The sequence below is a fragment of the Rhizopus delemar genome, genomic scaffold (genome assembly GCF_000149305.1).
Source record: "Rhizopus delemar RA 99-880 supercont3.9 genomic scaffold, whole genome shotgun sequence".
NCBI lineage: Eukaryota > Fungi > Mucoromycota > Mucoromycetes > Mucorales > Rhizopodaceae > Rhizopus > Rhizopus delemar.
The window spans coordinates 1,431,196-1,444,481 of NW_027137835.1; the positions used below are offsets into that span (position 1 = coordinate 1,431,196).

At 33.2% G+C, this 13,286-nt stretch overlaps 4 protein-coding genes across 4 annotated transcripts; 2 read left to right on the forward strand and 2 right to left on the reverse strand.

Moving 5' to 3' along the window:
- Positions 1-3,054: 3,054 nt before the first annotated feature.
- On the forward strand, positions 3,055-3,249 carry RO3G_11631 (uncharacterized protein; the record flags this gene model as incomplete). The annotated part of the gene is made up of 1 exon (XM_067666215.1): positions 3,055-3,249. One exon carries the CDS (start codon positions 3,055-3,057, stop codon positions 3,247-3,249), a length of 195 nt encoding a protein of 64 aa, XP_067522316.1.
- Positions 3,250-3,928: 679 nt separating this feature from the next.
- On the reverse strand, positions 3,929-7,060 carry RO3G_11632 (uncharacterized protein; the record flags this gene model as incomplete). The annotated part of the gene is made up of 2 exons (XM_067666216.1): positions 3,929-6,864; positions 6,916-7,060. 2 exons carry the CDS (start codon positions 7,058-7,060, stop codon positions 3,929-3,931), a joined length of 3,081 nt encoding a protein of 1,026 aa, XP_067522317.1.
- Positions 7,061-8,110: 1,050 nt separating this feature from the next.
- RO3G_11633 (uncharacterized protein) lies at positions 8,111-9,317 on the forward strand (the record flags this gene model as incomplete). The annotated part of the gene is made up of 6 exons (XM_067666217.1): positions 8,111-8,273; positions 8,333-8,557; positions 8,603-8,698; positions 8,747-8,902; positions 9,003-9,065; positions 9,112-9,317. The coding sequence occupies 6 exons, from the start codon at positions 8,111-8,113 to the stop codon at positions 9,315-9,317; spliced, it is 909 nt and encodes a 302-aa protein (XP_067522318.1).
- Positions 9,318-9,380: 63 nt separating this feature from the next.
- Positions 9,381-10,260, reverse strand: RO3G_11634 (uncharacterized protein; the record flags this gene model as incomplete). The annotated part of the gene is made up of 2 exons (XM_067666218.1): positions 9,381-10,025; positions 10,192-10,260. 2 exons carry the CDS (start codon positions 10,258-10,260, stop codon positions 9,381-9,383), a joined length of 714 nt encoding a protein of 237 aa, XP_067522319.1.
- Between the last annotated feature and the right edge of the window lie 3,026 nt (positions 10,261-13,286).

Sequence of the window (13,286 nt, forward strand, 5' to 3'; positions counted from 1 at the left end):
ATCCATTTGTGGTGTCGGGCATAAACTTGGTCTGGTGATGTGCTTGAAGGATTGTTTGTTATGGTTTGTATGACAAAAAGTATATGTTTACTATGGTGATAGCAGAGATGTCCTGAAAATGGCATTGAATAAAAAAAAAATACCATTGCTTGTTCCATGAGCTGTCGATCAAAATTTATTTTATTAATATTATTTTTGGGAAATAAAGTTGATCGAATCATAGAACGTAAACTGAATAATTTTTGTTGTTATGACGACTGGACTTGTTTTATAAATCTGTCAATCTATTGCTTGGATAACATGTTTCTGATTCCATCTAATGTTGAATAATAAATAGTATAGCATTGTTTTAAGGATAATAGACTAATTTAACAATTTTATTTAAACATGTTTTATAGGAATACAAGTTTGTTTTATTAATAAAGTGAAGCATTATTTTAATTCTTTTGTAAGCTTTTACTAGTTTGATTCAAAAAATAGAATTAAATTCCATATTCTTTACGAGATCAATATCAGATAACAACTATAAATAATCCAATAGATAATAACAAGATACAAGTAAATGCTATAACAATTGTATTTTGGCTAGCTGGAAACCAGTTTTGTTGAAGTGCCCATTGTATGTGATAATAGCGAACAGTACCAAAATACAAATAGATTACACTCAATAAAATACATAACAAACCAAGTAATCTACCCAAATAAGAAAAAGAATATAATTGAATAAAAGCTAGAATGAAATAAATAACCTAAGCTGGTAATAACCATCATTATTTACTTGTGCCAGTCGTTACAAATAAAAGTGATGTGCGTAACCATGCAAGAAATGTTCTTTCGTTAGCTACGAATTCATTACAACGATAATTAATAACCACAATAATAATGTACCTAAATGATCTCTTGGTTCATTTGTTTTGTTTTCTACAATGACTGAATATGAATACTTTACATGCACCTTTTCTATATAATATACAATTATACAATAAAACCTATCGAATAAAGATTTATCTTTCATGATTTTCTCTAATTCTATTCGGTAAGACATGATGTAAAGCAAAATAAAAAAGATAAACGGAAAGAACAGCGGGTTCGTTATGAAAATCTACTGCTTCCCCTCCTCCTTCTCCTCCTCCCCCCTTTTTTTCACTTTTCTTATCGTAAAATTCATATGAATTCTTTTTGCATACATGTTATCAATGCATAACAAGAAGAAGGTACTTAATTACAAATCAAGAAAACTTTGGATTTTGCTTTTATTTCGAATTCCAATGAACGCTTGTTTGTACTGTATATTCAATGATTCATCATCTTATTCTACTACATCTTTTCAAAGAAGAAGCGTTAAATGACGTGTACAGAACTGAGGCAAATCTTTAATCATTCAATTTTCAATCCTGTTCTATTGAATATATCAATTATTAAAATGGAAAAGCATGTAGAATTTACTCGCATTCCTAACGTAAAAGTAAATGATCTATCCAATCGTATAAAACAATCGAGGTATTTAAAATTCAATTTCCTTACATGGTCTTCATTACTTTATATAGCATTTATAGATTCCTCTTCTAATATACGTTTATGATAGAAGCTTAACAAGACGAATTACTTGTGTAAAACAATTATTTCCTTTCTCTCTCTCATTCCTCAAGGTCGTCAAATGGTTGTGGGAATAACATCTTTAATACTGACTACATGCAATCAGCCCTACTTCTATTTTCATTGTACATTTTAAATAATTTACCACTAGTTTTAAGAAATCCACAGCTTTTGCAGATCATATCTTTGATGCCAAAATTGGAACAGCTCAAATTTATGTATAAAGCATTGAAGCTATTTTATTGCGTTGTAAATACATCAATTTGGATGAATTTTCTATTCAGTCTTTTCCTAGCATGAACTACTTGACTATATATATATATTTTTTTTTCTTTTTTTTTCGCAAGTAGATCAGTCAAGAGATTGGCATTAAAACTTAGTGTTTAGAAGATAATGATGACTATGGTGTATCCTTTTGTTCTATTGAGGGGCCAAATATACGTATAAAGCCTGATCGTGCACCTATCCTCCTTTCATCCATTATAACAAGTACCGTAAGCCCATCACATTCAACCTGTTCCCAACACCTCTTTCTCTATTATAGTTTCTAGTCATAAAAGAAAGCAGTACAGATTGGAAAGTGACTCCATTTATAAAGAGACATCCTCGTTTCTTTATAAATGAAAACAAGGTTGTTATTAAATAGCAGTCAAATAGTTTATTGAATAAAGTATAAATACAAAATCTTTTTATTGATTTCCGTTTTTCTTTTGTTCTTTTATTATGCTCTCGTGCTTCAGGTATTGCCAAGATAGAGTTGGATGTAATATAAAGATAGCGAGGCCAAATGAATAAAAAATACTTATGCATGAATTATATTTTTCAGTTTTTTTTTTTTTTTTTTTTTTTTTAATATATTGTATTGACATAGGCGAATTTAAGGATACATAACAAGTACGTGTTATCAATATATTATTCTTTCAAGATAAGTAAAGGCTTAGCTGGAATTCTTTCATTGTATGTATTTCCATTCCTTTTACTTTACTTTTCAGTAATATCAACTTTTTAGACTCGCACCACCGGCTGAAAAATAGTATAATTTTGTTGTTAAAAAGATCATGTACCGCCACACTGTAACTAGGATATCATTCGTGTTTGTTGATTTACAATGATAAACAGCTTCACTGTTTGGATTGTAAGAGAGGAATATGTTATTTAGAAACAGTACTATTTGAACTAAAGCTCTTATAGAAGCACATGAAAGAAATTGAGGATAGGCTATGTAAGAAAAAAGCATTATGATGGACAAGCCTTTGTGTCTCATCCTAAACGCTATTTTAGTTCTATATGCAATATAGCAACTTTGTTCAAATCAATGGTGACGCACAAAATAAAAAAAAATTCGGTACACAAAATAAACAGTTTGAGTATGTAAACTAAAAAGTTGAAGTATGCAAAATGTAATTTCAGGCGTGCAAATTCAATGGCCTCCTTTGTTATACTTTGCCTTCTCCTCCAATGCCTCCTTCCTCTACAGAATTTCGAAAATACAAATCTACCTACCTTCAAATCAACCTTGAGTTCACTTTAGCGAGTCGACCCTCCAAGCTTCTTTCCCTCTACTGCTCTATCCTCTGGTTAGCTATGATATCCCTCGAACGCAATCGATGCATCTGTTGGATATTAGAACGGTTGCCTGAAGGTACTCCTTGACCTTGTTACTACCAAATTTATGCATTGACAAAGCAGCATGTCATCACTGTCTATGTATGCACCGACGGCTCCATGTTTCCTATTCAGTCTCCCACCTCCTCAGCAAACTGTCAAAGACTCTTCTTAAGAGGGTTTACACCAAAAACTATTGGTCACTGACCTGGAATTCCCTTACCCGTCCGCTCTCTGGGGTTGATGCCCTTCAACACCCTTCCGCTCCCTCCTATGGTTATACAGATTCTCCTTTTATAGATTGACTCCACAAAACAATGATTTGATCCTTTCCTACCCTTCATAATGTCTCTCTCTCACTTTTTTTTAATCCTTGAGTTTTTAAGGGATTTTAGTTTCTCATACATTATCTACCGTTCAGCTGGTCGGGACAATAAAGGTGTATGGACATCCTGTGTCCACTCTGGACTTAAAAGTTTACACTTAAAATAAGTTCATTGGAAAAATCCAATAGCTTTCAGGTGTTTACAGAAAATTCCCACATTTATTGTGATCAAAAGATAGAAGCTTCAGTGAAACTGTGGCACAAGCTGATAAGGTCTTGTGTGAATTCATAGTACTCATTTGCATTTTTGTAAAATTATGCAGAAAGTAGTAAATGTATTTAAGAAATTGAGATAGAAAAAAGTTTGACATTCTTAACATTTTAAATATTTATTTCCATAACCTAGCATTTCCTTCTGCCCCATCTGTAAAAGTCCATATTATAAAGCGCTGTCAGCTTCGCAAGTGCAGAAGCAGGTGCTTTGTCTTGTACAACAATTTCTCCAGCAGGTTTGAATGATTGAATGTTTGCATAACCAATCTCCGGATCCTTTACCGAATCGGAGCTACTATTCAATTCATCCTCATCACTGTCAATGACATTAACTACTTCTATAGCAGAATTATCTTTTGTATCTGATTCTTCGATATAATCATCTGAAATAATTTCTACTGTATCACTTTGTGCTTCAGCGTTCTCTTCAGAATGCTCGTACTCGTCTTTTTCTGATAGGCTGTCATATCCATCAGTCTTATCATACTCATAATCCACAGGAAATTCTTCTTCATCTTCTTCATAAGGATAGTCGATATCCTCTTCATCATACTCTGGATACACATTTGCAGTACCTGACAAAGTCTCTGGCTGACCAGAAATTAAATCATTATTTTCATTCACATGAGCCTTTTCACCATCAATCTCGTCATATCCACCTTCAGCATCAAGATACTCATCATAATCCTCTTTCAACTGTTCTTCCTGCTGACCTTCAAGCTCATCATTATTTTCAAAGTCTTGGCTGTCCCGATATGACATATATTCGCCTTCATAGTCATCTGCAAGTTCGTAAATATCGCTTGTTTCATCTTTATTTTCTCCTTGAGCTTCATAAAATTGATTAGTTTCCTCATATTCAGGTAAACTAGCAGAATCATCCTCAACACTCTTCTTAAAATTTTGCTCTTGTTCATTTTCAGCCTTGTCACCTTCACTATTATCAAGGTCTTGCGATGTAACGGACTGGACATCGCTACTCTCTTTCTCTTTTTCGCTTTGTTCCTGCTCCTCTTCATCTTCTTGAACCTTCCAAGGTTCATCCTGCTCACTTGCTTCTTCTTGGTACTCTGGCAATTGAATAAAAGATTCATTTATTGAAGATTCACTACTCTCATCAGCTTGTTCATCTTCATCTTCATCTTCAAAGATGGCTTCATTTTCGACTTCTTTTTCATCTTCCTCTTCTTCGTTCTCATCATGTGCTTTTTCGTCTTCGTATTCTTGGTCATTCTCTTCAATTTCAGCTTCAATCACATCTGCATATTCATTTTCTTCGTCTTGTTTATCTGATAAAGATAACATGTCTTCATCAGGCGAGCCTTCATTGGCATCCAAGATCACAAATGAATTGCTTTCATCCATAGGCTCAATCTGATTCCCATCTGCAGGATCGATTTCCATCCAAGTATCACTTCTGTCCAAGGACATAATGTCTTGAGCATCCACATCACTTTGATCTGGAACAGCAGTTGACGCAAAGGGATCTGGATAATCTTCATTGCTAGGTTCTTTTTTCTGTTCATCTTCAGAGTATTCACTCATCTGGTCAATATCCTTCATATTTGAAGATTCAGTCACCATATTCACTGGATTGACGTGCTCTTCTTCAAGAGCTTCTCTCGAATCGTCTTCAGAATTCTCGCTCATTCGATCAACTTTTTCTTCCACATCTGCAATATTTTCGCTCTCTTCATCAATCTGCTCCTCCTGGTTTGAAAGTACGGTGACTTCATTTGCTGATTCCATATATTCTTGTTTATCATGTGCACTGGCTGTTTCTATCAGTACAAATGGTTCAGCGATTGTTTCTTGTTCGACTGTCGCTGCTTGTTCAATCTCTTCTGTATTAATCTTAATTTCTTCGTCTCGGTCTATTTCTGCTGCATTCTTCTCAAGTTTTTCAACCTTTTCTGTTGTTATATCAATTTCTTTAATCACAGTTTCCTGATCTACTATCTTTTGAGTCGTTTGCACTGATTCTTTAGTCTTTGTTTTACTATCTTCAGAATTTTCTGGTTCAGCTGAAAGATTACTTTGTTTCAATCCTGCCTTTTCTTTGGTATCACCAATGCTTTGTTCAGCTGTTATAGCGGGCGTTTTCGTATCCAGAGTGTTTCCTATTGAGTTATCTTTTGTAGTTGAAAATGCGAAGTCTGCAGAAGCTGCGGTTTCTATAACATCAATATTGGTTGTGGTATCATGCCTATTATCTAAATCGGCTTCAACTTCGGCTTCAACGTCATTCAGCCCGGTTGTTGTTACCGTTATGTCTTCTTCATTTAATTCCTCTGAATCAAGTTGAATCTGATTACTATTACTGATGTCCTCGAGCTGTTCATTGCTTGCTTTATCAGTTTGGTTTTCCTCTGTTGGAAGGTCTGTAGAATTGAATTTTTGCTGCATAACACTCATGTCAACCTCATCCATATCAACATAGCTTATATCTGCAATCTCATCATAGTCATACGGTGACAGTGGAAGTCCTTCCTTATCCTTAAAGATATTTTTCTGATCACCACCTACGGACCTATGCAGCAATCTTTCTTTTTTACTTTGTAACTCAATTGCTTCCAGACTTTCTTTAAAGAAATCGGTCGTCGCCTTTCTTTTCAGACCGACAGCATGATGAGGCAAGATAAATTCAACAATTTTGTCGGGGTGTCTTAGAAGATACGCTTTCAAATCGGGATGTGTATTGTAAGCAGGTTCTAATGGCTCGACGCACGCGTCTTCACTGGCTGTTTTTTCAAGTTTAAGACTCAGCTGTTGTTTATTATCAAGGTACCATACGTTAACAGTATAGGATTTGTTGTAATAAATAATGGTCAAATCGACGCCGTCTTCATAATGTGGCATGAGCTGTGTTTCAACAACAGAACAGGTTGATGAAGGTGGATGGAATAAGTTGAGCTGTTGCCTCAAGTTGCCATTAAATTCAACAAGTTTGACATAAGATTTTGCATCCTTATGTTTTGCATCATTTTCTGGTTTTTCTTGAGCAAAAGTTACTATAAACTTTAAGCTATTATAAGTTCTTGCACATGATAAATGTGTGATAGGGTCTACACACAGAAATATTCAGTATATGAACTTATACTCTATGATATACTTACATCCAGGGAATTCTGTAAATTCAGATAAATCAATAGGTGACCTTACTCTAGGTGCTTTAAAAGAATAGACGGTGGCTCTAAAACGATAAATACGAATAGCTCCTTTACTGTATCCAAGTAATATTTGAGGATCATGATGCCCCATACGCCTATCATTTGCATCTTGAGGTAAAATATAAATTGAAGTGACATGTCCAATATCGTCATTCTCTTCTTGCTCAAGATATTTAAATGACTACGTGATGTATAAGCGAAAATACAGTTTGCGATGAATTTCGACTTACGATATGAATATTTGTCAAATGGTTAATATTTAATAATATAAGAATACTAGATCCTTCTTCCATACCAAGGACTAGAGCATAACACATCTTTGTCTCTGTTACCAGTGTTTTATAGACATAATTCTATCATCATGTTTATAATGAGTGTTTGTATATTATGGATAATATTCAACTTACCACTTCAAATGCATTTCTCGTTAGCTTTGCTTCAGTGATTTTACCAATAATAGGCGTCTCAAATTGGATAGGTATATATTCACTGCTTATGACACTATGCCAAAAGAAATGATTTTTATCATTTGAGTCTGTACAAATAATCAATAGTCTTGGTTCATCATAAAGCCTACAGCTCAATACTTGCTTTACTTTTAGCTAAGTACATGAATTTAGCATTTTTATATATGCTTAAAAAATGATTTCTCTATCTTTTTATTTACTAGATCTGAATGTAAATCAGTAACAAGAATATGCTGCCTTGTCTTTTCTTCTGTTCCTAGTCGTGTATATATTATTTCAATTTGATTCTCATCAAAGTAATACACTAAGTCTCTATTTATTTCATAGTTGAATTTCGATTTCAAATCTTCCAAAGACGACATTCTTTACAAAAGAAAAAAAAAGCACACACGCACAAAAAAAATATCAAATTTAAGTGTCCGTAGCCAATCAAATGATAACATAAGCAATGCATAAAAGTAAGTTACAGTTTCAAGATCGCAATACAGAGAAGACTAACATTATTTTTGCTAATCAAAATCACTTTATCTGTATTTACTCACCTTGTTTAGATACAAGGATATGCGGAGTATGAATAAACCTTAATTTTCGAGCACACGATTTTCTCCTTCCCCTTTTCTCTTTCCCTTTTCTTTTTTTCCCTTCCAAAATTTTCAATACTACTTTTTTTTTTGATGACCACAGAAGATTACCCTAAAGAGCTGAAAGAAAAGATAAAGGCTCTTAAAGAAAATATTCAACAACAAATTAAAGAGATTACAACAGAATATGCCAATGTCTCAGAAAAGAAGATTAAAAGAGAAATATTCGGCAAGCAAGGAGAAGACGCTTTACAATGTAAATAGTTAGGGTGACCGCATTTTAAACATAGTTTTCTGTTACTTATCTTGTAAAAGTTCTTGAGGATGAGGATATGGCAAGTAGTACAGAGGATAATAATAACGCGTCAGAGGAGCAGGAAAAACAATATAAGGATGCCAGCAGGCATTTTAAGGATCAGTGTAAAAAAATTTATGAGCTTTCAGTGCAGCTTTATCGTGAAGATGGTATCCATGTGCTTGCCTATTGTGTCCCTTCACCAGAAGAACCCGATATACGACCTCTTAAAGTGTTCAATACAAGTAAGCATAAACTGTAACTATCAACTTGTTACTAAATTTAGATAGAATTATGTAAGCGATTCCACAATAAATTATTAAAAGAATCAATCAAGATATCAAATGAGCTGAAAGCTTATATAGCTGATCGTACGATATCTAAAAGTAAGTGACGATTGCATTGATTCTTTTAATTTATATTATTCTTTATAGAACATAAAAAATTATTAGAGCAAGTCGACAGCGAACCGCCTGCAAAGAGGAAAAAGTTGGATAAACAAGAACTAAAAAAGGGACAGGTGAAGAAGGAGACGATAGCTCGTAAGCAAACAAAGTTGGAAAACTTTTTTAAGCAAGGAGAAAAACCGGGTAAACATGAAGAAGGAGGAGACAATTGTATGAACAAGTGAAATAAAAAGCAATAATGATATTGAACTCTTTTCTATTTGCTTTGTTATTAAAAACATAGCATCTGTAGTCGCTCGTATTCAAACAAAGAAAGAGATCAGAAAGAGAATGCTAGACATGCTACGTAAGTGCCTTCTTGCTTAATCTACAAACATTCACCTCTATCATAGTTTCTGCAGACCCCGAACTTAACGAAGCTGTTTTCCCCTGGAAATCCTTTGGTGAATCAAGATCACATAAGAAATGTATCATGGAAGGTTTACCAATAGACGCAGTTGATCTTGGTAAAGGCCTTGATCGAATGACAACATCAGAAATCAATATATTAGTGAATGGTATTGAAAATGGTACGATTAGGATTCGTAAAGTGGAATGAATAAATGTATTTATTATGTACAAATGGGGTATGTGATTGTGTGTATGAATAAATGAAAATGAATTATACAACTTGATGTCTTAAAGGACTTGATCGATATTCAAATGAATCAGATCTTTTTGGTAGTAGCCTTCTTTGTCTTAAAGGACCGACTATCTTTTGAGCACGCATCATATTTACTTCAGCAACAATAATTCTAAAGTAGTCACTATTAGTTCTAATATCGCGAACATGATGATGGTGATTCATTTCATTTTCTTGCTCTTCTTCCTTTGCTAATTCTTGTTTTGCAGCATATTTTTCAGATTGTTCAACCAAGGTCCATTCTTTTTCTTTTTGTTTTAATATCCAATGATCATTTTCAACAGAAGGTGCTTCAAATATACGAAATGTTTCTAATGGGACATCTGCAGTATCATTATTAAACTGTGTCTTTGATTGAATATAATGATCACATAATATATCTGATAAAGCAGTTGTATTATCATCAAAAGAGAACATGTCATTCATATCAAAATAATTGCTACTACAACTGCTATTACTACTTGTACTGCTACTAGTGCTTGTGCTAAAAGAACTATTATTATCCTGTTGTTCAGCATTATGATGATGTTGACAATCAATAGGCTCACTTCTTGAAATGATGTCTAAATGTGGTTGAATGATAGGTTCATTATTTTGAAAGGGCATAAATCCGACTTGCTCTTTCTTTGTAAACAGTGTTGATAAAAATGATAAAAATGAGGATGAAGTGGAATTTGAAAAAAAGGGGTAAGGAACTGCTGTGCAACTCGTCTTGTTTTCCTACAGCACACAAACACACATTTAATTTCTTTAAATTATAGACACAAAAAAAAAATAGAGTCATTCTTACATTATTATTTTTCTTATATTTTGGAATAGTTCCATAAGGTACAGGTATATTATGTGTTTTATTTAACATTTTTAATTTATAAAAGTAAAAGAAAGAAGAAAAAGAAAAATTAATTCATTTAATCCAGTTATTAATAAATCTTTCGGGTCGGAGTTATTAGGATGAAAAGGGAAGTAAAGAAGCAAATGACTGTGTGAAATAGGGGTTGATTGATAACTTATCTCGTTTACTAAATAAAGGTTTTGATTCAAGCTTTAAGTTACCCTCATTTCACACAGACCCCTCTCTCTCTCTCTCTTGCTCTCTTCACTTATCTACAATTGCTTAATTTGGTTATTTCTGGAGTGAAAAGGAAATTTTTTTTATAATAGAATGATACCCGTCGACTGTTCGTTAGTAGGAGAGGGGGTAAATATTTATTCTTTACTTAACATCCTACTTATATTAAGAAGAAATCATTTAAACAATTCTTGAAATTAATCTTACTTTTATAACAACTCAGTATCTCATCCATATTTTTATAACTTTGCAATTGAAAGGGGGTAAAATCAATGGAAAAGATCGGAATCAAAAGTGCTTAAATTCATTTTTTTACTAGATTCCTCTCTCCGCTATTATAAAAAGTTCCGCTGACTCCATTCCAAACCAAAGTATATTTTATTTTTCGTAAAGATCGGCATTTGGAAGAAGTTGTGTGTACAGTTTGTAAAAGGGATTTTTTTTTATTTTTATCTTTTTGTAATACAATGTTAGATAATTGACATATTTGCTAAACTGTAACCTATCAACCTTATAAATGCTAGGTTATTCGTGTAACTTTATCGCGATATTAGGCGGGGGGAGAAACAATGGATTCCTTGCCTGTTATCAGTTCGACTTGTACAAGTGAATGGGGGAAAAAATAGCCTTTTATGTGTTGGTAAATAAAATATAGTGTAACATAGTATACTTATTGTTTAGTCAGAGAGAAAGTGTTGATGGTTTATATGCTGTGTGCTTCACTGTTATTAGAATCTGACGGACTCTGTAGTTTATGATTCCTGTATTTAAAAAGCTTTAGCAAAAAAAAGCGATTGAGAGCATATTTTTTAAAAAAAATTATTCAGTTGCGTTCACTCTCTCCATTGCTCTATTTTTTTTTTTTTTTTTTTTTTTTTTTTTTTGGATTTTCTATTAAATCATAAATACTTTATAATTCTTTCAAAATTGGTAAGCAAGATGGTCACAACCACTTGATTGTTGACAAATCTTATGCAAAACTTTTCTTTGGCGTATTTCTTTGATATTAAACAAAAGAGAGAAAGGGTGGACATGTTCACGTCTTGATTGTCTTTATTTGTTGTCTAAAATTTTCATGTTAACAGACAATAAAAAGAAGATCCAAGAACGGCAGTATTTGCATAATATATTGTTAATGGTAGACCTGTCAAATTCAGGTCCAATGAAAGAGTGGGATGTACACATGAATGAAGAGGTATTTGCTCTTGATAGATTACTTTTGTATTCAAAAAAGCGATTATCCTATTCACTGCTCACAGAAAATCGCGTCTGTTTATTTACACATATCATTGCCAAGACCAAAACAAACATTCTTATTCTCTAAATGCTCGTGGTACATGGAAGCACATGGAAAGGTAGGATTTGTTTGTATTCGACGTGTTCCCGGTGTACAGCAGTATAAGCCACTATCACAGGAAAAATGTTTTTCTTTTTTTTTTGTAAAGTATAATATGAACTTTACAAAAAGCCACTTGTTTAACCAATTCTCGGGTAGTTTAGGGTATCGCCCTTGTATTGTGCTTCAAAAAAAAATTTTAAACCTCGAGGAAAACATTTAAACATTTTGGTAACAAGAATTTTTATAGAAGCTTCATAACTTTATTAATTAAACACAAAAAATGAACCAATACTTTAATAATATAGTTCCTAAAGATAAAAGTCTAGTAAAAAGAATAAATTAAATATTTGTTACAGAGTATGCAAAATAAGTCAGGCTCATTAAATCAGATTTTTTGTAACCACACATATGATTAGGTCAAAGAAGGTTTTGCATCTTTCTTACTTTGCACATGCCTCTTTTTTTTTAGAAAAAAAAAAACTTACCATCTTTTGCGTTGAGAAGAACAAGAATAAAATAAAATGAAGAAATATGTAATTTTTCAATCCTTTTATACATATTTTATGTGGCTTATATGTCAATGGCTCCCGCTTCATTCTCCATTTTAATCAAAGGTACGTTGCTTGCATGCTGTCTAGTTTTTTTGCGCCTCAACCAATTGAATAGATATTGATACTGTTGGTTATAGCGGTAAGAGAAACGTAGGATGGTATATATCATCTAAGCTTACTAAAAATAGCATCATTGGGCATATGCTATAGTCAGACTTTACGTTAAATAGTAATTTACAGATAACCAAAAGATGATCATCGAATGAAGAAGTCATCACACTTGAAAATAATAATGAATGTTTAAGATTTATAGATTTTAGCCCTTTTAATAATTGGACTATTCATGAATCTAAAGATAACGTTGCTGTCCCCTGAGATGATAGAAAGTCGTCTGTTGCCCTGGTAACAACGACAAAGATAACTTCATGTGATTATCAGTAGTCGGAATATTCGGAACAGACTGAAAGCATTATGGCAAAAACGGCTTGTATTGTAATTCGGCCCATCTATCCAAGAAGGGTTGCCGGCCATAATTGCAAGTGCCTAGAGTTTAGGCTTTGATGCTTAGATATGTCTAATATTCATTAGAGAGACCATGTATTCTCAATAGCTTTTCTCTAAATTGACAAGGTCCAAAAGTATATCGGATCATCTGGAAATCAAGATAGAATCATCCAAAAGATCACAGAGTCAGTTTTAAAAAGACGTGACGATCCACTCGAGAAATTGATCTCATCAAGTAATCATTAAAAGCTAAGGTGTCATTTGGCTGAAATGGAGATTGAGACTGATTGTCTACTGATCAAAAGACACCATAGAATATTACAACACTCGCGAGCATGACGCAGATTGCTTATAATAATGATAATGAGCAACTGCGTACACAACTGTATTGCCAGTTTGACAATGATCAAAAAGTGCTCTGT